Source organism: Hemicordylus capensis, chromosome 6 (assembly GCF_027244095.1).
Source record: "Hemicordylus capensis ecotype Gifberg chromosome 6, rHemCap1.1.pri, whole genome shotgun sequence".
Classification (NCBI taxonomy): domain Eukaryota; kingdom Metazoa; phylum Chordata; class Lepidosauria; order Squamata; family Cordylidae; genus Hemicordylus; species Hemicordylus capensis.
This window is the reverse complement of record NC_069662.1, coordinates 136,863,601-136,884,784: the sequence shown is the minus strand read 5'-3', so window position 1 is coordinate 136,884,784 and position 21,184 is coordinate 136,863,601. Positions and strand designations below refer to the sequence as shown.

The 21,184-nt window shown below is 42.3% G+C and overlaps 1 protein-coding gene across 1 annotated transcript in view; it reads left to right on the top strand.

The window, feature by feature from the left end:
* The window catches only part of CUBN (cubilin), a 231,537-nt gene that overhangs the window by 142,818 nt on the left and 67,535 nt on the right, over positions 1-21,184 (top strand). The window contains exons 34-39 of the mRNA XM_053264705.1: positions 1,777-1,890; positions 2,028-2,156; positions 3,470-3,602; positions 7,145-7,347; positions 10,508-10,689; positions 17,256-17,448. Of these exons, the coding sequence (XP_053120680.1) occupies positions 1,777-1,890; positions 2,028-2,156; positions 3,470-3,602; positions 7,145-7,347; positions 10,508-10,689; positions 17,256-17,448 (954 nt within the window). The remainder of the gene's footprint in view (positions 1-1,776; positions 1,891-2,027; positions 2,157-3,469; positions 3,603-7,144; positions 7,348-10,507; positions 10,690-17,255; positions 17,449-21,184) is intronic.

Genomic DNA, 21,184 nt, shown 5'->3' with positions numbered 1-21,184 from the left:
GGCCCATGTTGTGAGAACCAGGGAGGATGACACCAATGTCAGGAAGAGCTCATGCTGACCCTCCACCCGACAGCAAACTCCAGATCACCATGTTGTGAGGAGTTTGGGCTTTCATGAGTTCCCCAACACCAGCATCATTTCCCCTGGTTCTCACGACACACACAGCGGGAGTGCACTTACCTCCTCCTCTCAACTTTCAGCAGTGAAATGATTTTGAGAACCAGCCCCATGTGACTGATCTGTTGCACTTGAGACAAGATCCAAGTCTGACTCCTTTCAGCAGATCACTGATTCTACACAATCGTTAAAAGGACCAAAAGTCTTGGGTGTCAAGTATTGAATCTTGCAGCCCTAGCTAGATATATGCTATGGAAACACAAAACAGTTTTAGCAATTTGGAATGAACAAAACAATGCTGTTTCTCTGGTCATACTGAGAAAATTAAATAAGCTTCCCCATATTCATCTAGGTAATTCTGGAGCCTGGACCTAAAGGCCTTTGGAATCCCCATTTCCCTGCAAATTAAGCATCATCATGCTCGGCCAGTCAACCACACTACCTGGGACAGACTAAAGAGGATTTGGGGGGCCCCAGGGGCTGTGGAGGCCCTGGACTTTGGTCCAGAAGTCCAGGGATAAGAGCACCTCTGATTCCACCCCATGGTCCTCTCTTACAGGCATAGAGCCAGCCGAGCAGTGGCCTTGGTCTGGCCTCGCCTGGCAGCCCCTCTGACGATGTCCCATGTGCATGATGTCACACTCACGGGGCGTGCCTGGCTGCGAGAGAAATCCCCTCCCTGCCCACGCGTGAGCATTTGCACATCCTTCAGGCAGCATTTGAAAGCATCTATTCCCCTTTCCTTCCCTCTCCCTCCAGAGAGGGAGAGAAAGGATGCTTTCAGGCAGCAAGCACTGCCTGAAATGACAGGGAAGTGCTGGCTTGGGGCTCTTAGTAGCCTGGGCAGGGGGAGTTCATTTGGGGCTCTTCCTGAACCCGAGCCACTCCCCCTCCTGGGGTTTCAGCGGCCCCTACCATTGGCAGCCCAGGTTCTTTGAACCCGTTCACACAATGGTGGCTATGCCCCTGCTCTCTTAGTACCCACTATGATCTATACCATCAACAGCTTGACTGACTTTGCTTGGCTATAAAGGAGAGTCAGAAGAAACTGGACAGAATACAGAGCTGAATTCAGTCAGTTATATGTAACTTCTTGTTGGAATGACTGATATACAGATCCAGGGGGGAAAGAGCTTAAAATACAGTTGCCCTGGGTTTCAAGCAATATCAGGATGAGGTATGTCTCTGGCATCAGGAAGTAAATTTAATATAGTGGCTGTCATCCAGACGGACACTGTATTAGACCAAACATGTTGCAGGAAAGCAGGATGTTACACTAGCCAGTTCCGATGTCAGGAGAACTAATGCTACACTGATGCATCTGGGTGTACTTGCGCAAACTATGGCATATCTGGTGCTGTGTAACTCTTCATATATGTTTCAAGGAATGATGCAAAGCTATCTGCTATCCTTGTTGCTTATGGAGCAACACTGAGCATCTGCTAAGCTATGTGACCTCCTTATATGAGTGCATCTTCATTCATTGCATTAGTGCAGCGTTAGTCTGGATGTCAGCCATTGCGATTAAGTAATCCCATCCTGATGAAAAAGGAAACTGAAATAAATGGACAGTTTTCACTATGATAATATGGCTCGATCCTATTTGTGTGTAATGCAAAACCTTCCCCATTGTGTTTTCAACCAACTTTTTTCCTACAGTCAACCACGTTACATTGTCATTCACTGACTTTGTGACTGAAGACATCAGGCGTAACTGTACTACAGATTATGTAGAAATTCGGGAAGGGGATAATGATGGCGCACCTCTGCAAGGTATGGTAGCATTTACTTATTTGGCTGCATCCATTTAAAGCAAGTTCATTTGTGCATAGGCAGGGATAGACTGGGAAAGAAACAATACAAAGAAGTCTCTATAGAACAATTAATTTATCTTATGTCACTTTTTCCAGGGCGTTATTGTGGCACCACTATGCCACATCCTGTTACATCTTTTGGCAGTGCTTTGTTCATCAACTTTGTATCTAATAACGCCATTACTGCTAAAGGGTTCCATGCTACCTTTGCTGCATCAACATCTGGTAAGCCTGTATTTGAGTGCTTATTGAGCATTGTGCATCAACCCTTGAAGATTTGATTAGGTTTAAAGCCATCTCCACATTCCTTGGCATTAGGGATCCAGCAAGCTAGAAAAGAGCAAGGCAGGAATTCAGGCTGGTTGGAAAACCAGAACTAACGGGGAAAATCAGGCAGGTCTGTTAGCATCTGTGACAATCTGTTCAGCCAATCGGCAAGTGAAGAAAAGGAAGCTATGTACTGTGAAGTATGAAGTGAATATAGGCTGTAACCAAGGCTCACCTGCTCTGGGATAGAGTGATTGGCATTACCTGTTTGGGCCTGTGGATCTTGTGATGTAGTAGTGTTAATTCCCTCACCTTACATGCTGACTCAAGGGAAGAGAATACAGGACTCAAGGAACCATACTTTTGAGACCTGTGGTAGTTGACTCTTACATAGCAATTAGTCAACAATACTGTTAAGTCTGTCCAAAGGGCCAAATCTCAAATTATTTGATCATACACAGGTATTCATGTGCCTGTGAATACACAGGTATTCATTTAGGAGAAAGCACATATGATGACATGTGAGAATGGCCACATTTGGTATATGTTTCAGTCCTGATAGCATGCCACAAAGGCAATGCCCACAACATGGCATCAGTCCTTCTTTGCTTGCCCAACCGATGTAGGCTCAAGCAAGCTGTGGTCTAAGCGGGCAAAAGAGCCAGGTTGTGACCTTACTCTGCTGCACCTTTCTCCCCAGGTACTCTGGCTTGCACTTCTGGTTTAAGGCAAAACTAGAAGCATGGAAAGCTCTTATGCAGCATGCCCTGAGTCTGTTCCACAACCTGCAATATTAGAGAAATACTACTACAACTACAACTACAGCTACAAATATTTATATAACACTTTTCAACAAAAGTTCCCAAAGTGGTTTACATAGAGAAAAATAAATGAATAAAGATGGCTCCTTGTCCCCAAAGGGCTCACAATCTAAAAAGAAACGTAAGATAGACACCAGCAACAGCCCGTGGAGGGATGCTGTGCTGGGGTTGAATAGGTCCAGTTGCTCTCCCCCTGCTCAATAAAGAAAATCACCACTTTAAATAGGTGCCTCTTTGCTCAGTTAGCAGGAGAATACAGCCACTTATTTCCTGTGTCTGGGATTTCCTGTTATGAGCCATAAATTGGAAGTGTAGGTATTTCTGTTGCCAAGAAGCTGCACAAAAGGGAAATCCCGTGTTTCCCCAGCCATCAAAATATCCAATCTGCTTGAGGTATTCTCTCCCTTTATGTTTCCTGTGGCTGGTTTTTTTCTTCCCTTCCCTTTTCAGCCTGTGGGGGTACTTTCCATATGGAGAGAGGAGCCTTCAACAGCCCTGAGTTTCCTGAGCCTTACCCGCCGAATATTGAATGTGTCTGGAACATTCTGAGCTCCCCTGGCAACCGGCTCCAGCTGTCTTTCACGTAAATCCAGTTTCCAAAGGGTTATTGTTCAGCCTTTTAATGGAACTGCAGGAAGGAAACACTGTGTTTAGTAGAAAATGTAATTACCAACATGTAAAACTGTAGTGATGCCCACAACAACTTGGAAGGAGAACACAGAAGTGGCCATAAAGGGCTTGCTGTCAGTTTCTTCCACTGTGTATTAATGAGCACATAACATGTTAGACTTCAGACAACTGCATTCTACACAGCAAATGCCACTTCTTCATAAACGAGCAGAGGATGTTAATAATGATTACTCCTTCTATTAGCTTTCATGCAAAAGAAGCCCTTCGGCTTCCTTAGTGCTCTGTTGCAGGCATTGCATATCGACTCAGGAGATTTTAATCATAGTATAATGCTGCGATTGACTTCAAACTGAACTTGCACTCCAATCCTAAACCCTTTTGCCCTAGTCAATGCATAGTGCACACACAGAGCTCCTGTATGTTCTGATTTCCTCAGTTTCTCCCCCGAGCAGACTGGAAGTACCATGTGCACAAAGCAGTGCGTGTGAAGGGTTGAGCCTTCCTCAAAACGAATGGGGATGCTCATGCATATCATGCATTGGGACTACAGATTGCTGGATATCTGTAGCAATGATGGCCTCATTCACACATTACCAGCATGATTCAAATACTAATGGTGAGGGTGACCCTATGGTTTAGTCATATCTGGAAAAAAGAACCATATTGGCCTGATTAATTATGTAGTTATTTCCCACAGCAATGGTGCCCTTCTCTGGTGAACAGACAATGCTGGTGTGGAAACTACCTAATCGAGAAAGTTTATGTGCAGATGCAGGGATGTATTTCTCCCACCACTCCTATGATCAGACTTGCATGGAAGTTTAGTTCCATTTAAACAAATCAGGATTTTGTCCTTGTAACATTGAATTGTTATATATAAATTCCCTGTATATAAAATAATGCACAAGTAAAGCGCATACCTAAATATAGCATCTTACAAAATTTGTTTTCTACAGAATATCTTAAATGGGAACAGTTTAGTATATCTACCTCAGATGCAGTGAAGACAAAATTACTTTCATAGTCACTAGGTTTTGTCTTGTTGCCATTAGAATTTGAAGAGTGTATCTGTGTAGCTAGATTTCATAAGGTTTACGAATTCCTGCATTAGTTTATTGTTACTGTTCGAGCTATATGTATATATTTTTCTGGTCAGCGTCTGTAAATAAACTCCTGACTTCGACATATTTAATATCCACTATTCAACTATCAATAATACAGATCAGGAATCAGTAAGAAAACAAAGTATTACTACCATAACTAAATTGAGAAAATTCCACCTGTAATACTAAATACATGACTACGAATGCTTGCAATTTCTAAATTGCAGGATAATAAAACACTACAGGATGTAAAGACTTTTTGGACAAGAGTTCAATCTATTTGTGGTCGCCAGGGCTCAACACTGACTCAATGGCAGAACCTTTCCTTTCCTTTTTCAATGTATTTATTAATACAAAACAGCCATCATGAACAATTTAGAATTAAGCAGATGAAATTGGTCCTTAGTTGTCACCATGAGGAAGTTGCACCAATATTACTTAAAGTTGTTGCAAAATGCTGTGTACACACTCTTTCCAGCCAAGAGGACAAATGCATCCATACCATAATGTCATAACTTATGAAAGGTAGCAGCAGATCACGCACATACGTATGGAAGTTAGTTCACCCTCTGCATGTCCTTGAGCATTGCTATAAGCGGTTGGTCTTTGTCAGATTATGTATAATTGAAAGGAAAGGAAGAAATAGTGGGAGGTCTTTGACTTGTCTGTGAAATGTCACTTATTATGTATGCTATCTATTATTGGTTTTGTATCCATTTATTTGGCAGGAGCTATTCATCTTTTGAATATTGGTCTTACAAAATTTCTTCTTTTGCATGTTCCAAGGGGTTAGTTTTAAATTTGTATGAAAGGTATCCAGATGGAAGTTGGGTTCTGTTTCATAGTACCCTGGAGGCATCTGGATTCACTCAAGCTGGAAGGAAATCTGAGAGCAGAAAAATATTTTATACATTGATCCTACAAAACCCTTTCTGGTTTCATTTTATTTTTCTATTCATGACTGGCTTTTGAAAAAAATATACTTTTTGTTATGGAAAAAAATGAAGTTAAAATGAAGTTAACTATTATTCAGATTAGTTCCTGATGTACAGAAAAGACTAAGCCAATTCATGTAAGAACAAACACAGCAGCCCAGTAGTGGCTGGTGAGTTTTTGAGTCGATGGGGCTTCAATAAGCCTCAAACATGTTTTAAAATATCCAGGAATACTTGCACCCAGTTCCATGCATGGCTTTTTTCTTCAAAAACTTAATGAATCTCTAAAAAAAAATCAAGCTACTTCTCTTTCTCTAAATTGAGAGAAAGAATTATTTCAGTCACATGGACAAACTGAAGGGTTTCACTTTGGGTCCACCAAGGCTTAGTGTTAGAATGTTTTCAATGCCATAGCTGAGTCCAGAAAATGTGAAGGAATAATCTTTTGTCAAGCTACCCATCCTCTCCTGATCCTCCAAGCCCCCAGAAAGCAAGAAGTAGAGCTGAGTTGGGGGTGGTGTGTGTGTGTGTGTATGTGTGTGACTGGGCAAAAAGAGATTGCTGCCTTCCATGGTGTAAATGGGTGAGTCACATCCAGAGGCGGAGCCATCATTGTGCGAATGGGTTCAAAGAAGCACGGGCCGCCATGCTTAGGGGCTGCGACTTGCACCCTAGCCATGCCCCCTGTGTCTGATGTCAGATGCAGGGGGCATGGTTTTGCTTTCAAAATGGGGCCACATGCCCCTTTTGCGCTCAGATTCCAGACAGCGCTGTGTTCGCAGCAGCTCCATTTTTGAGAAGCTTAGCCAGAACCTTTTCAAGCCAAGAGACCCATTCCCAGCCATGCTGCAAATGCGGCGCTGGTCGGAATTTGAGCATAAATGGGGCATGTGGCCCCATTTGCAAGCAAATCCATGCCCCCTGTGTCTGACATCAGATGCAGGGAGTGTGGTTGGGGGGCCGCTGGCGGCAGGCTGAACCAGGGCCGCCACTGGCCTCCCTTCGCCACTAGTCACATTGTTGTGGCAACATGCTTGAGAGCATGGGCAGGAGAAGCTTTACGAGGCCTTTATTCAGAAGATGAAGTTCACATGGGTTCAACATTGCTGGCACCTGTCTGAGGGAACAGACAGGGAAGCCAGAGAGGAGAGAAAGCAGCCAGCCAGGTCATTCCTCTCCCTGACCTCTGAGAGAGAGGAATGACCTGAGTGAATTTGCCATGAATTCACTCATGGTCAGGAATGAAACACAGAGGAGGAGAGCAAGGTCCAAAAATTCATCCAGGCTGAGACTAGGCCTATGCAGTTCAAACTCAAGCAGAGAAAGAGAAAGGGAGAAATCTGCTGTAAATGACTGATAGATTAATGTTTGATCCAGTATGTCTACTTCCCTTGTATTTTGCTTCATATTGACAGTTATGCTAATAATCAATGGATCCTTATTCTTGTTATAAACAGAGAATTTCAGGTGGAAGAAAGTACAGACTGTGCCAAGGACTACCTAGAAATTTGGGAAGGCAGTCTCAGTGGCCATTTGGTGGGGCGATATTGTGGAAACGCCTTGACAAATCATACATCTGTCACCGGACACATCCTGTGGATTAAGTTCATCTCAGATGGCTCTCAGACTGGAATGGGTTTCCGGGCCACATTTGCTCACTGTAAGTAAATATAACTGAGCTCAAAGAGAAATTATCATTTTGCAGTGCATTTAAAAGCAAGGAAAGAACGCAGAAAATACTAGGGTTGTACATCGCATCAGACCAATAATTTGTTCTGAAGTAATGCAAGCCCTATCAGGATACTTTTTCACCAGAAATGATTCCGATGAAAAATGTCACTTATATTGGCAGTTGATTCAATACTATGCCACATTGTATCAGCGTTGCATCGAATATTATTGGGGGCGGGGTGCAGGAGGCCTTACTTCTAATGAAGACCCAATCAGCTGTAGCAACGGTGATTCAAATCAAATTTCCTTACATTGTCTCATGCTAGAGTGCACCAGGGCAGGAAGCAATGCCATTAAAATAAAATAATAAAATAATATATCATATATCATATATTATGTAACATCTTCTTATGAGCCCTTTATCATATCATATCATATCATATCATATATCATATAATATCATATAATATCATATAATATAATATGTAACATCTTCTTATGAGCCCTGTCATTGCCTATTGAGACCTACAGAGAAGTCCATCTGCTTGCCACCACTTCATCTGGCAGCTACTCAGGAATGGGTCCTCTCTGTTGCTGCCCCGAGGCTTTAGAATGTGCTCCCTACTGAACTAAAAGCCTCCCCATCTTTGCAGCTTTTAAAAAGACTCTTTAGACGCTTCAGTTCACCCATGCGTTTAAACTAGTATTGTGGTTTTAAACTGTTTTAATGTTTTAATGTCTGTTTTAATTTGTTTATGTTTGTTGTGAACCATGCAGAGATGTGAGTGTGGGGTGGCGAACAAATATACTCAATAAATAATTAAATAAATGATGATTATACTGCTTAACAACAACAACAAAATAATAAGAAAGTAAATAAGAATAGGAGGCTCCTCCCCTGTCCCAGAAGGAGCCACAATCTTAAAAACAGAAACAAAACGCGGTAGACACCAGCAAGAGCCACTGGAAAAATGCTGTGCTGGGGTTGGATAGGAGCAATTACTCTCCTCCTACTAAGTATAAGGGAGTCACCACTTTAAAAGGTGCCTGTTTGCTCATTTAGCAAGGTGCACTGTTGGCAGGGGCGGGGGGATGACCATGCTCTGTAACTCTAGGGCATGGCCATTCCCCCCACCCCCAGTAATGCACTAGGACAGTGGTTCCCAACCTGGGTGGGGGGTCTCCACATGTTGCGGGGTCTCCACAGCCCCATTGTGGCTGGTGGTGTTGAGAATTGTAGTTTAGCAGCATCTGGAGATCCCCCCCCAGGTTGGGAACCACTGTGCTAGGAAAAGGATGCAATATCATGAAGCTCCATTCTAGGGCAAGGCAAAGTAAGAAAAGGTGGTGATATGAATCACTGTTGCTGCAGCTGCCTTCCAGGCAGCCAATTTCTTTGGAGACAGATGAAGCTTAATTAAAGGTAAGCCAGGACCCCCTGCCCCTGGATTCATTGAGCCAATACGGATGCATCAGCCTGCTATCCAGTGTACACTTTGATTATTACCAGGATCAGGCCAGTCTCAATCCTGATAATGAAGGCCATGCACAGCCCCAGAACACATCATGATTAGATAGCTGTGTTTTCCCTTTTGGGGAACCAGGTGACTGCATCAAATAGCTCCTCTCATTTCACAATAAAAAGTAAAGTTGTGCCGTCGAGTTGGTGTCAACTCTGGATAACCACAGAGCCCTGTGGTTGTCTTTGGTAGAATAAAGGAGGGGTTTACCATTGCCCTTTCCCGCACAATATGAGATGATGCCTTTCAGCATCTTCCTATATCGCTGCTGCCCAATATAGGCATTTCCCATAGTCTGGGAAACAAACCAGCGGGGATTCGGACCAGAAACCTCTTGCTCCCTAGGCAAGTTACTTCCCTGCTGCACCATTAGGTGGCCTCATTTCACAATAGTTGAGTACGATTTCCTTTTTAAGATTTTTTATTACATCAGTGTAATAAACAGGAATAAAGAATATTTCTCACACTTGGTCATTCAATTAGAACATGTTATTTACCCCTGGAGATATTTGTTCTCAGTTAATGATAAATTGTGTGTGTGGTGGGGGAAGAAATGTGCAATGGGAGACATGAAAGAACTGAAATCTGCAGCAAATTATGCATGAGCAGTACTCTTCGACATTCAGAAATAAAAAATGGAACAATGACAAATTCATTGTGTTTTTTGTTTTGCTGGTCACTGACCTTAATAAAGATTGACTTGACTTGATTTAATGCATTGGTTCAACTTTGATCTTAAGATCAGGACTCTAGAATCTAGGAAGAAATGTGGGTGAGAAGAATCTTGGAAGCTTCTTTATAAATGATTAGATTTTTCTATGCTTTCAGTCCATGAAGAATGACTGTGACAACAGAAGAAACTAGGCCGTGTTAGATATTTCTGCTTAATTAAGCCATTATCCCTTTCTCGTGTATGTCTAAAAAGACCAGCTGATTTTATTTATTTATTTATCATATTTGTTTATTTATCATTATTGATAAATAATGAACCATTTTCACATGGTTCACGGAACTATTGCTAATACATTGTGTAGCCCACACCAGATTTGTCTTGATGAACATTCCAGCATTCTAAAATATCTCATTAAGCTCACTGTTAGTGCAGTGTTTCTGTCTTGTATTTGAACAAAATCCTAGAATGATCCTTATTTCAGCCACTGTTCTATTTCTCCATCTCCATCATTTAAGATTATTTTTCCTTTTTGAAAACGTATCATTTAATTTTTCACTTATCCATCTAATCAAAGGCATTCGACTGGGGGCAAGAAATTCCCATTGAATTCAATGTGGCTTTCTCCCACATAAGCGGATATAGGAGTGCAGCTTTTGTCACCCATCCCCTGACAGCACAGGTATCACTAGCTAATAGCTTGCTTATTTCTACGGGGGCAGAGAGGTTTGTGTCTAAACATTCACAAGCTTTTGCATAATCCCATGATGATATTTCAAGGTATCTTTCCCTTCCCATTGTACCAAAGCTACTGGATAACTGTGAGGTCCAAACCCTTAGTCTCAAGATAACTTGAGAAAAACCTTTTTCTTGCACTTTGAACTTATTCTCCAAATTATCATTTACACAACAAATTGATTTGAAGAACACATTGCTATCATCAATCTTTTATTTTTCAGTGTTTGGAAATAATATTGCAGGGAATAGTGGACAAATAGCTTCTCCACTGTGGCCGAGATATTACCCTCACCACTCCAACTACCAGTGGACGATAACTGTCAACACAACACAAATTATCCACGGCCAGATCTCACAGATGGATATTGAAGATTTGTACAACTGTTACTATGACAAGCTGAAGGTGGGCTTGAAGTTGTGTATCCTTTTCTTTCTTTTTTTAAACTATGGTGAAAGTAACTAATGCAACAAAATCATTGGAGTCTAAGAAACAATGTGTATACCAAAGTTTCCATGTGAGTTTTGCTATCAGACTTTATGTTCATTTCAAAATGCTTGTCAGAAATAAGGAGGAAAGGAGAATACTGATCTATTTATTTGATTTGATTTGATTTCTATACCACCCTTCCAAAAAAATGGCTCAGGGCAGTTTACACAGAGAAATAATAAATAAATAAGATGGATCCCTGTCCCCAAAGGGCTCACAATCTAAAAAGAAACATGTTAGACACCAGCAACAGTCACTGGAGGTACTGTGCTGGGGGTGGATAGGGCCAGTTACTCTCCCCCTGCTAAGTAAAGAGAATCACCACATTAAAAGGTGCCTCTCTGCCATGTATAAAGGTGAACATTTGTACCACCTACATAAAAAGATGTAATTGCAGACATTTTACAGATTATCATTAAAAAAGCCCAGGGAATGCCCAGTGTTCTGCAGCCAACATCTCTTCCTCTGTTTTCTTTATCCTTTCTATGCCAAATTTGCTTTTTATTAGCTCCTGGCCATGTCTTCCAATTGCCTTTCCTGCCATATAGAGCCATAGTTTCTCTTCCCCATCCAGGCCTGCTACATCCCACTCTTTCTCCTTCTCTACATCTTACCCTTTCTATTTTTGCCCATAGGAACCTCACTCTTACAGTGCAACCCCTTTCCTGTTCTTCTTAGATAGGCCAAGAGAAGTCAGTGCTTGCTGAGCTGTTCTTTTCAAAATGAGCAGATCTAAGGTTACATGCAGTCACAACCACTGCATTTAAGGGAGACACACTGAAGACATAGATTTAGTGTATTCTCTGAGACCACAAGCTCTCAAAACATACATTTAAAACTAAATTAAATGCAAAATTCCCAGGATTCTATCAAAGGTCCTAACCATCTAGATTAATGGTTTTATTGTTTGGAACAGCAGGATCAGTGTATTTATATAATTTATGCTGGGAGCTATAAGCAAGTAGTGATGCATAAGCTATGTCAGCCAGAATCCCAAAAGAGATTGTATCAGAGATGGTACCCTAAGTCATGAAGGTTTCTATTCTTTCTTCTTCTTGATTCAGGTTTCTTGCCCCTGTACACCTAATGACTAGTTCATTAAAGCCATAAATTATGACTTACTCTTATTCATATTTTGGACCTTTCACACATTGTTTTTTAAAAGGTGTTAAGCTTTCTGTGAATTGTCCATGACATTCTTAACCAGGTACTTTTGCTGCCTAATATTCAAAAACATATAGTGGTTTCTACTGCATTTGTCTCCTCTGTGGATTTTAAAAATCACAGTCCTGCTGTTAGTCTTAATGTAAATCACATTTCACAATGAAAATTGTGAGAAAAACAATGCAGTATTCTTTCTCATAATTTATGTTTGTCTATTTAGTTATTTATTTATACAGTTGATTTGCCACTTTCAGGCACAATCAAGGTGACTTTACAAAGTCATGAAAACTCCAGTAACAATCTCAGAATAAACCAATTATAACAATACAAACAAAACAATTTCTATTAAAAAAACAACAACCAGCAACAGTAAAAGAAGACCTTCAGCTAACAACTATAAAGAAAAACTAAGGCAGCTCATCCAAAGGAAGTGGGTGTTCAGGGCCTTTTTGAACACTGCAACAAAATGGTAGATCTCCACAATCATGGTGCCACCATAGAAAAGGCTCTGTCCCTAGTCATAGCCAAATAAGTTTATGATAACAGCAGGACTTAGGAGATGATGATGATGATGATGATGATGATGATGATAAATAAACAAACTTTATTTGTTAGCCACCCCATAAGAAATTGTTCTCTGGGAGACTCACAACACAGCATTAAAACATCAAGTAAAAACACTTAACACACGGAATCACAACTCACACACAAAATACAATGCAAAACAATTTAAAAACCTTTTGATGTCAGTTTTAAAAATCAAATTTAAAAATCAAAATTTAAAAGGCCTGAGAGAACAAAAAGGTATTACCTGTCATCTAAAAGAACAAAGTGATGAAGCCAGGCAAAAGTCACTAGAGAGACTATTCCATAAACATGGTGTAGTCTCCATAAACATGGTGCAACCACTGAAAAGGCTCTCTCCCCAGGAGGATAGGAACATAGGAAGCTGCCTTATACTGTCAGACCATTGGTCCATTAGCTCAGTATTGTCTGCACTGACTGGCAGTAACTTCTCCGAGGTTCCAGGCAGGAGTCTTCCCCAGCCCTTCCTGGAGATGCCAGAGTTTGAATTTGGGACTTTCTGCATGTTAAGCAGATGCTCTACCACTGAGCAACAGCCCCATCTCAAAGCCTGAGCAGGTTCATATAATCTGTCATCACTTTCTATGCATACCAGTGCAAGTTTGTCTCAGACTTTGTTTTCCCTAACTCTTACTAATGCAGTAGTGTGCAGACAATTAAGACAGCACCAGGTAGATGATTAGTGACCACAAAATACTGTCCTGAATAATTATATAAGACAGTTGATAACTGCAACTGGGTTTTATCTGTAAATGGCAAAACAACCATCATGATGATGGGCGGGATTATATATCTGGTGGGAGGACTTTGTGTGTGTTGAACATGGAACATTGAACCACTATGTGGTCTCTATTGGTGGAGCCACTGGGTCACCAGTGTTGGGTTGGTGGTGAGGTTTTTCTTCCACTGCTACATTGTTCCTAAATGCGGGATATTTATGTTTTTGCACTGAAGTGGGATTCACTTATATGGGAGACAGGGATGTGCACAGAACCGCAGTCCGATGGTCTGGCACTGCTTCACAAAGCCTTTTGCACATGTGCACGTCACGCGCGAACATCACATCTCTGCGATGCGCATGCACATGTGACATGGAGATGTGACGTGCGTGCGCGACATGCGCACGCGCAAAAGGCTTTGTGAAGCCTTTTGCCGACGACTGGGGGAAGGGGCAGCAGGGAGGTATCCTGCCGCCCCAAAAGCTTTACTAAACGAAGGTGCCGGTGGGGGAAATGTGGCGGGGGGTAAGTACACCCTCCCCTGCCCTTAAAGAGCCCCCCACAGCAGTGCCGGACCGCCGGACCACCCTCAAGTCCGGACCGGTTCGGAGGCCTTCAAAATGGCCTCCGGACCGGTCCGGGCTCATCCCTAATGGGAGAAAGGAAAGAGATGTACTTGGGGACACTGTCTCTGGTGACCCTAGCATCTGAAACCAGGGACAGGTTTTGTCCCCTCTTAAGTGTGTTCTCTCCAAGGACCTCCTCCCAGGCAGGAATCTGCAAAAATACATCAGTTTTCTACTTGGAATTCTGGGGCGGGTCCTAGTCCCCAACAGGAAATTTAGCAGCCTTTGGATAAGGGGACAGGTTCAATTGTGGATTGGTAACTTGCTGAAGGACAGGAAGCAGAGGGTAGAAATAAATGGACAGTTTTAACTATGGAGGGAAGGAAGAAGTGGGGTCCCCCAGGGATCTTTATTGAGACCAGTGCTCTTTAAGCTACTCATAAATAGTCTAGAAGTTGGGGTGAGTAGTGAAGTGACCAGATTTGCAGATGACACGAAACTATTTAGGGTAGTGAAATCTAAAACAGATTGTGAGGAGCTCCAAAAGGATCTCTCCAAACTGGGGATGTGGATGACAAAATGGCATACATGGTTTAATGTAAGCAAGGGTAAAGTGATGCATATTGGGGCAAAAAAGCCCAACTTCACATTGACACTGATGGGGTATGAGCTGTCTTTAACTGACCAGGAAAGAGATCTTGGGTTAGTGGTGGACAGCTTGTTGAAAGTGTCAGATAGTTTGTGAAAAAGGCAAATTCCATGCTAGGGATCATTAGGAAGGGGATTGCAAATTAAAATGCTAATATATTAATATCCTTATGCCCACATTTGGAGTACTGTGTACAGTTCTAGTCACCATTTTAAAGAAGGACATTGTAGAACTGGAAAAGGTACAGAAGAGGGCAACCAAGATGAACAGGGGCTTAGAGCACCTTACTTATGAGGCAAGGCTACAGCATCTGAGGCTTTTTAGTTTGGAAAATAGGCAACTATAGGGAGACATGATTGAGGTGTATAAAATTATGCATGGAGTAGAGAGAGCAGACAGAGAGGGGGTGGTTTACAACCATAGATTAATTAATTTCACAGATTAATTAATTCCATAATTAATCTATAGAATTCTCTACCATGGAATATGGTGATGACCACTAGCTTGGATGGCTTTTAAAGGGACTATAGGCCACCCCCAGCCTCAAAGGCAAGATGCCTCTAAATACCAGTTGCAGGGGAGCAGCAGCAGGAGAGGGGACATGTCCTCACCTCTTGCCTGTGGGCTTCTCAGAGGTATCTGGTGGGCCACTGTGGGAAACAGGATGCTGGACTAGAACGGCCTTGGACCTGATCCAGCAGGGCTGTTCTTATATTCAGGAAAGGATTCTCCTCCAAGTCCGTGGAAGCACGCACTGCTTTCTTTTCCTTCCTCTCTGTTGGGGTCCTGAGAGCACCTACTAATGCTATGGTGAACAACCTTCCTGGTCCCAAAGAGTGTTCTGTTAGAAGGTTGCAAAAGCTCAGCTGCTGCTAATGCCAGCACTGGAATGCATGTGCCTCCTTAATCTGACTAGCTCTACTACTTCATGTGCACAGCAACACCCAGGAGTTCCATTTCTTGGTCATATGCTGCAACTGAGGAACTGACGCCTGCCTATATGAATCTGATGACTATTTAGTAACCAGACTTTTATAAGCAATCTGCTAACACTTGCACACATTTATGTTTACATGTTCCTCTTTTCTTGTATTTAATACATTTTTGTCCAGGCGTAGGCTTTTTAAAATCCATGCAGCTAAACAAAATCTTTATGCTTTAAATCCATCCAGCTAAACTATTGTGTAATGCACATCATGATACATTTGAAAAAGTGCTAGGCCAGTTTCCCAAAATCTCAGGCCTATAAAAATTCCCCTCTATTCTTCTGTTCCCCTCTATTTTCTGTTATGAATTTAGTCTGGATCACACAGTGAAAGCAGAGGAAGAAGAAAACCACCTTTAACATATAGATAAATTAAACTGAGTCATCACTAATGACTCACTATCACACTGGATCTAGAAAAACATCAATGATTGTTTGTTGACTTTCCCCTCTAACCAAAAGCATTTTATCGTCAATAGTGTTTTGTTAGCTAAAAAAATAAATCTCTTACAGAAAAAGATGCTATGCTTACAGAAAAATCTTTGTGGATTTCTTTGTTTAATTCTTAAAGTTTGTAAGCCATTTTTTTTGGCAGAAGTGTCCAAAGGGGCCCACAATCACAGTCAAAATACATGGGGAAAATAACAGCACTAAAAAGAACGAAACAAAAATACAACCATAAAATCATTTTTTAAAAACCAGTGGCAAAAAACCAGAAACATAAATAGCAACAAGGTACAGCAAAGCTAACAAAAGCAAACATTCAGAAGGAACAAAAAATTAACCCAAACTGAACGCTCATTTTAAACAGAATGGTCTTAACAAACCTACAAAAAGCTAGTAGGGAAGGAGCTTGACAGGTCTGTCACGGAAGATGTTCCAGTGTCTAGGCATCATGACTCTATAATAAAGAATAGAGATAGAGAATACAAAGGATATAGAGAATAAAAAGGCTCTATCCTCCATGCCAACCAACTCCACTTTAGATGGTGGCGAGACATGCTGGTGGTGAGATGGTGGCAGAGATTCTGTAATATATCTCAGAGGCTGAGTAGGAGCATGCAGAAGCATGTGGCCCTTTAGATATTCTGGATCCAAACTATTTAGAGCTTTAAAGGTGATAACCACTATTTTGAATTGGATTCAGAAACTTAGAACATAGATCAGGCCCAAGCATGGATCAGTTAGGCTGGTTTTAATTCAGGTCTTTTCAGGGAGACATTGTTAAAATTGGGTTTGATATGTCAGAGCTGTGGCTCAGAGAGCTTGGAATCCAGTTTGTTCCAGAAATCAGCAGTCTGATTATGTTTGGAAGCATGTAGCATAAAAACAATCTGCTTCCTTAGCGAGCAGACTGACTCATGAATGGCTGGGCTCATCATGTGAGTGGCTAGGTTCTAAGGCAATGCCTGTGGAGGAATTTCTTATGTTCCCCGGTCAAAGCTTTAGTACAAAGCTGAAGATACTGGGAGGATAAAAAGGCCTTGTATAGCTCAGGATTTCCCCGAATAAGGCCAATATATATGCACCTTATTGAGAAAAGTACATTCTCTAGAATGGAACAGAGGTTCATTTCTTTCTCATTAATCTGAAATGAGTCTTTTTCTCCTCAGGAAACTAGTCAGAATTGAGGGAGCCAGGACAATTTCGCCCTTGCATTTGTCTGCGTCATTCTTGGAAAACTAAATAGTGTGAATGCCAGCTCTGAAGTTAAAACCATTGCACCAGTAACAAACTGTTCATTTCTATTTGCTAGTAACAGGAAACATTAAAGATCAAATCACCCTTGCTAATCTGTGCTGTTTCTGTTACAGATCTACGATGGCCCCAACACACATTCACGCCTCATAGCAAAGTATTGTGGTGTAGCCCCTTCTTCTTTCACCTCTTCTGGAAGCTCTGTTACCCTCCAGTTCATCTCTGATTCTTCTATAAATGGAAGGGGCTTCCTTTTGGACTGGTATGCAGTGGAAGCTCTTACAGACGTTGGACATACCATTCCTATAGGTTTGTCTCCCTCATATGTAGCTATAGCTCACTTGATGCAATGACAAATGCAGACCCGGGAATTATATCATTGCTGGTGCATGTTTTGTTGGTTTGTACACTGGGATGGTATCCTGTGATAGCAAACATTTTGAAAAGTGTGCCACAAGCCAAGTGTAGTGTGGGATAGTGCCACTCTAATGCATGCTATAATACATAGGTGGCCTTTGCACATAATGCCAAATGACAAACCTGAGGTTAAATCTTGAACCTGAGGTTGAATCTTGAAACTGGGTATCGCCCCACAGATTATCTTCCAACCCGGGGTAACCTCTGGGTTTCAGAGCAGAGAAGCCCCTCCCTCTCCTTGGTCCGCCAAGACTGCAAGTTCCATAGTGCATGCATCGCCAGACTGCAGGCAAAGCATCAGCACGTCAGCAGGGTGGCAACCATTGGCATGATCTTCAAGGGGGTGTGCCTAGGGAGACCATGCCTTTTTGTCATGGACCACCCATCCTCAGCAGGGAAAGGGCATTTAAACCTTTCCCCCTACAACACTTGTGTTGCCACCCTCGCAAGAGCCCCATGGCCAAAACATCTTTCACAAGCATGATTACTGGTGACAGGAGAGCGGAGAGGGGCACTATTTTCTGTTAGTCCGGGAAGGGACCATGATGACTTCCTAGGAGGTAATGAGGGTGGGAAAAGGATCCTGGGGTCTGGTTCACTGCGATAAAGGATGCTCTTGTGATGGTAGACCTGGTCAAAGCAGTCAAGGAACCCCCAATACACTCCTGCCCCCATGTTGGCTTGCCAGCCAGAGATTAGCCCTCTCATGAGACGGCCAGTTCACTTGGTGGGGATCAGAGGCTCCATGAGCTTTGGATCTCTGTTGGACTGCACCCTCAGGAACTGGGGCATCCAACTATATCCAACGTTAGATCTATTTAAAAATAGAACTCACTCCTCGCCTTCCCCTCTGCACTCAACCTCTACAGACTTGCAAGGAGTCCGGGCTGCACCATGTGTCTGGCCTTTCTCTTGGGCTCAGTGTGGCAAGATCAGGGATGGCAAAATTCCCAGGCTGGGACCAACATTGCAGCGTACGCAGATTGGCTGTCATGGGGAACTGAGTATGAGGGAAGCCCCTATTTTCAGTGACCCCTGGCAAACAAGTTGGTCATACTAGGCAAAAATCAACATGCATATGGCTCCCCCTGGGCTATGATAATGCCGGAGTGGTCCTTAAGCAGCGTATTATCGATATGGGACACCACATAGATTTAGGTCGGGCATCAAGTTTGGAGCAGTTAAGCCCTTGCAAAAACCAGACAACTATCTGTATAATCTGACATATCCAACCCACAGAAGAGCCCTGACTCTAGCCCGGATGGATGTGTTGCCCTCTGTGGTATTAGAGGGTAGATTTAGGAAGAGATATTTTTTGAGAGAGAGAGAGAGAGAGAGAGATTGTGTTCTTGTGGGAATGACGAGGTTGAAACAGTAGGTCATGTGCTCCTGTATTGCTCATTTTATCGTGATCTGTTTCTTAGACTTATTGCCCCTCTTGTTTTTAGATATTCAAATAATTCTGATGAGTTTTATATAAACCTATTTCTGTCTGATACATATACCTATGTCTCACATCTGGTGGCCAAATTCTGTACAGCTGCGATTAAGATCCACATACGATATGTCATAGATGGTTAATAGAGGCTCTTAATTCATTTTGTTTTTATTTTTTTATATTATTCCATTTTACATTTTATGTAATAGTTCTTAATTATATATTTTATGTGTATGTTTATATATATATATATGCATGCACTGGTATCGATGTTCACTTTTGGGACTCTTGAATCCGGATTTTATCTGAAATTTTCTAAACCATATTTTTAAACAGCAATAAAACAATTAAAACATTATTAATTAAAATAATATTGTGAAACTGAGTTGAATTGAATTGAACATGCATATGGGCCAAGGGATGACCAGACTGCCAGAGTGAGCACTTGCACCCCTGCTGCCCACCAGTTGCTGCAACCTGGAAAGCTGTTGGTGTGGTACTCTTCCCCAGGGCTTGCGTGGATCTAGCAAACAGGGCTGTGTGGCAAAAGCCCTCCGGCCTGCATGCATGTCCCAATGGCCTGTCACTCTCATGCGAGAGCAGTCCTTGGGAGAAGGGGCTTCGTCACACATTATTAACAATTCAGCCCTTGAATTCCATCCTGGTGTACCCCAAGACAGTTCTTATGAGATTTCTCCACAAAGTGCCTGTCTTGTAATCCTACCCGCTTTCCCTGCAGATTGTCAAAGGGGGAAACATGGGACGCAGTGGAAAGCAGGCATCCCCCATTGTGGCTTTCCCCTTTTACATGTTTTGAAGCTTGGGACGTGGCAACATGGTGTCCCTGTTGTTGAGCAATGCCTGGAGGGGTGTGGAGATAGCAGGGGGCTGGGCAAGTACTCAGAGAATCAGGCAGCAAGAAGCGTGGCAGGCATAGAGCTAGCATGTTTCTGGGCTGGTATAGTATGGCCTTGGCAGAAGACACAGCACAAAACCCAGGTTACATCGTGTTTGGACAACACGATGCCATCTTCAAACCTCAGGTTGGAGCAGTGAAACTCACTACAATCTGAAGGTTCAAATTACATCTTGGGGAGGGAAACCTCAGGTCGCTCTTGTAATGAAACCGTGGTTTCATGCATTCAGACAACCATGGAATAGAATCTCTGGCTTGTTCACTTCCAGTTTGGCATTATGTGCAAAGGCGGCCATATGCTGACTTGGGAGTGTTTTTGCTTCTAGTCTGCTGAGTTTAAGCACAAGCAACAACACAGTGAAGTTAAGATAAGCAGTCATGTAGGGCTGTATCTGTGTGACAGTCAAGCCTATAGGCCCCATCACCTGGTATTCAGGAGTGCCACAAATGCCTGTACCACTTATGCATTTTTATAGCAGTTAGGCACCAATCATAAGTTCTGGCCCTTTTTTCAGGCTGGGATGGTTTTAAATGCAAGAATATCAGGGACTGTGTTAATGTATATCTGTGTAGATGCTACAGTTCCAGTGTATTAAATTTGCCACAGGATGTGGTAGTGGCCACTACCTTAGTTTTTAAAGGGGGATTAGAGAAATTCATGGAGAATAAGTCTTCCTGGTTAGGAGTCATGATGGCAGCATGAATACCAGTCACTGGGGAGTAATAGTGGGAGAAGACTTTTGTTAAAATGCCCTGAGGGATGAACTTCCTGGAAACATATACCTAGTTGACCACTGTGTGAAACAGGATGCTCAACTGGACAGACCTTTGGACTGATCCAATAGTGGTCTTCTTATATTCTTATGCCTCAACCTGAGACACAGAGGTGAAAGTCAGCAGCTCAGAAAAGCTCTTGCCCCTAGAACTAAGCTATATACCAGGAGCACAAATGATGAATGGAGGAAAAACTTCAGTGGAGGCATACAAAATATTGGTTTCTTATGAAATATCAAGTAACAAATAAGAAAGAAAATGAAATAATGCATTATTAGTAGCTTAACCCATTTCCAACTGTTTCAAATGCGACTTAATCACAACTACATTTAATTGGTTAGATAAGGGCCCTTATGTCTGTTTGATGGAACAGTATTTTTCAAGGTTTGGTATGACAGAGGATAAGAAGTGGCTGAAACAGAGGGAGGGAGGAGTGTGGAGGTTGGTGAACCTACTTGTGTTGCATCCACCAGCACACATATGGTTGGTGGATCCATTGT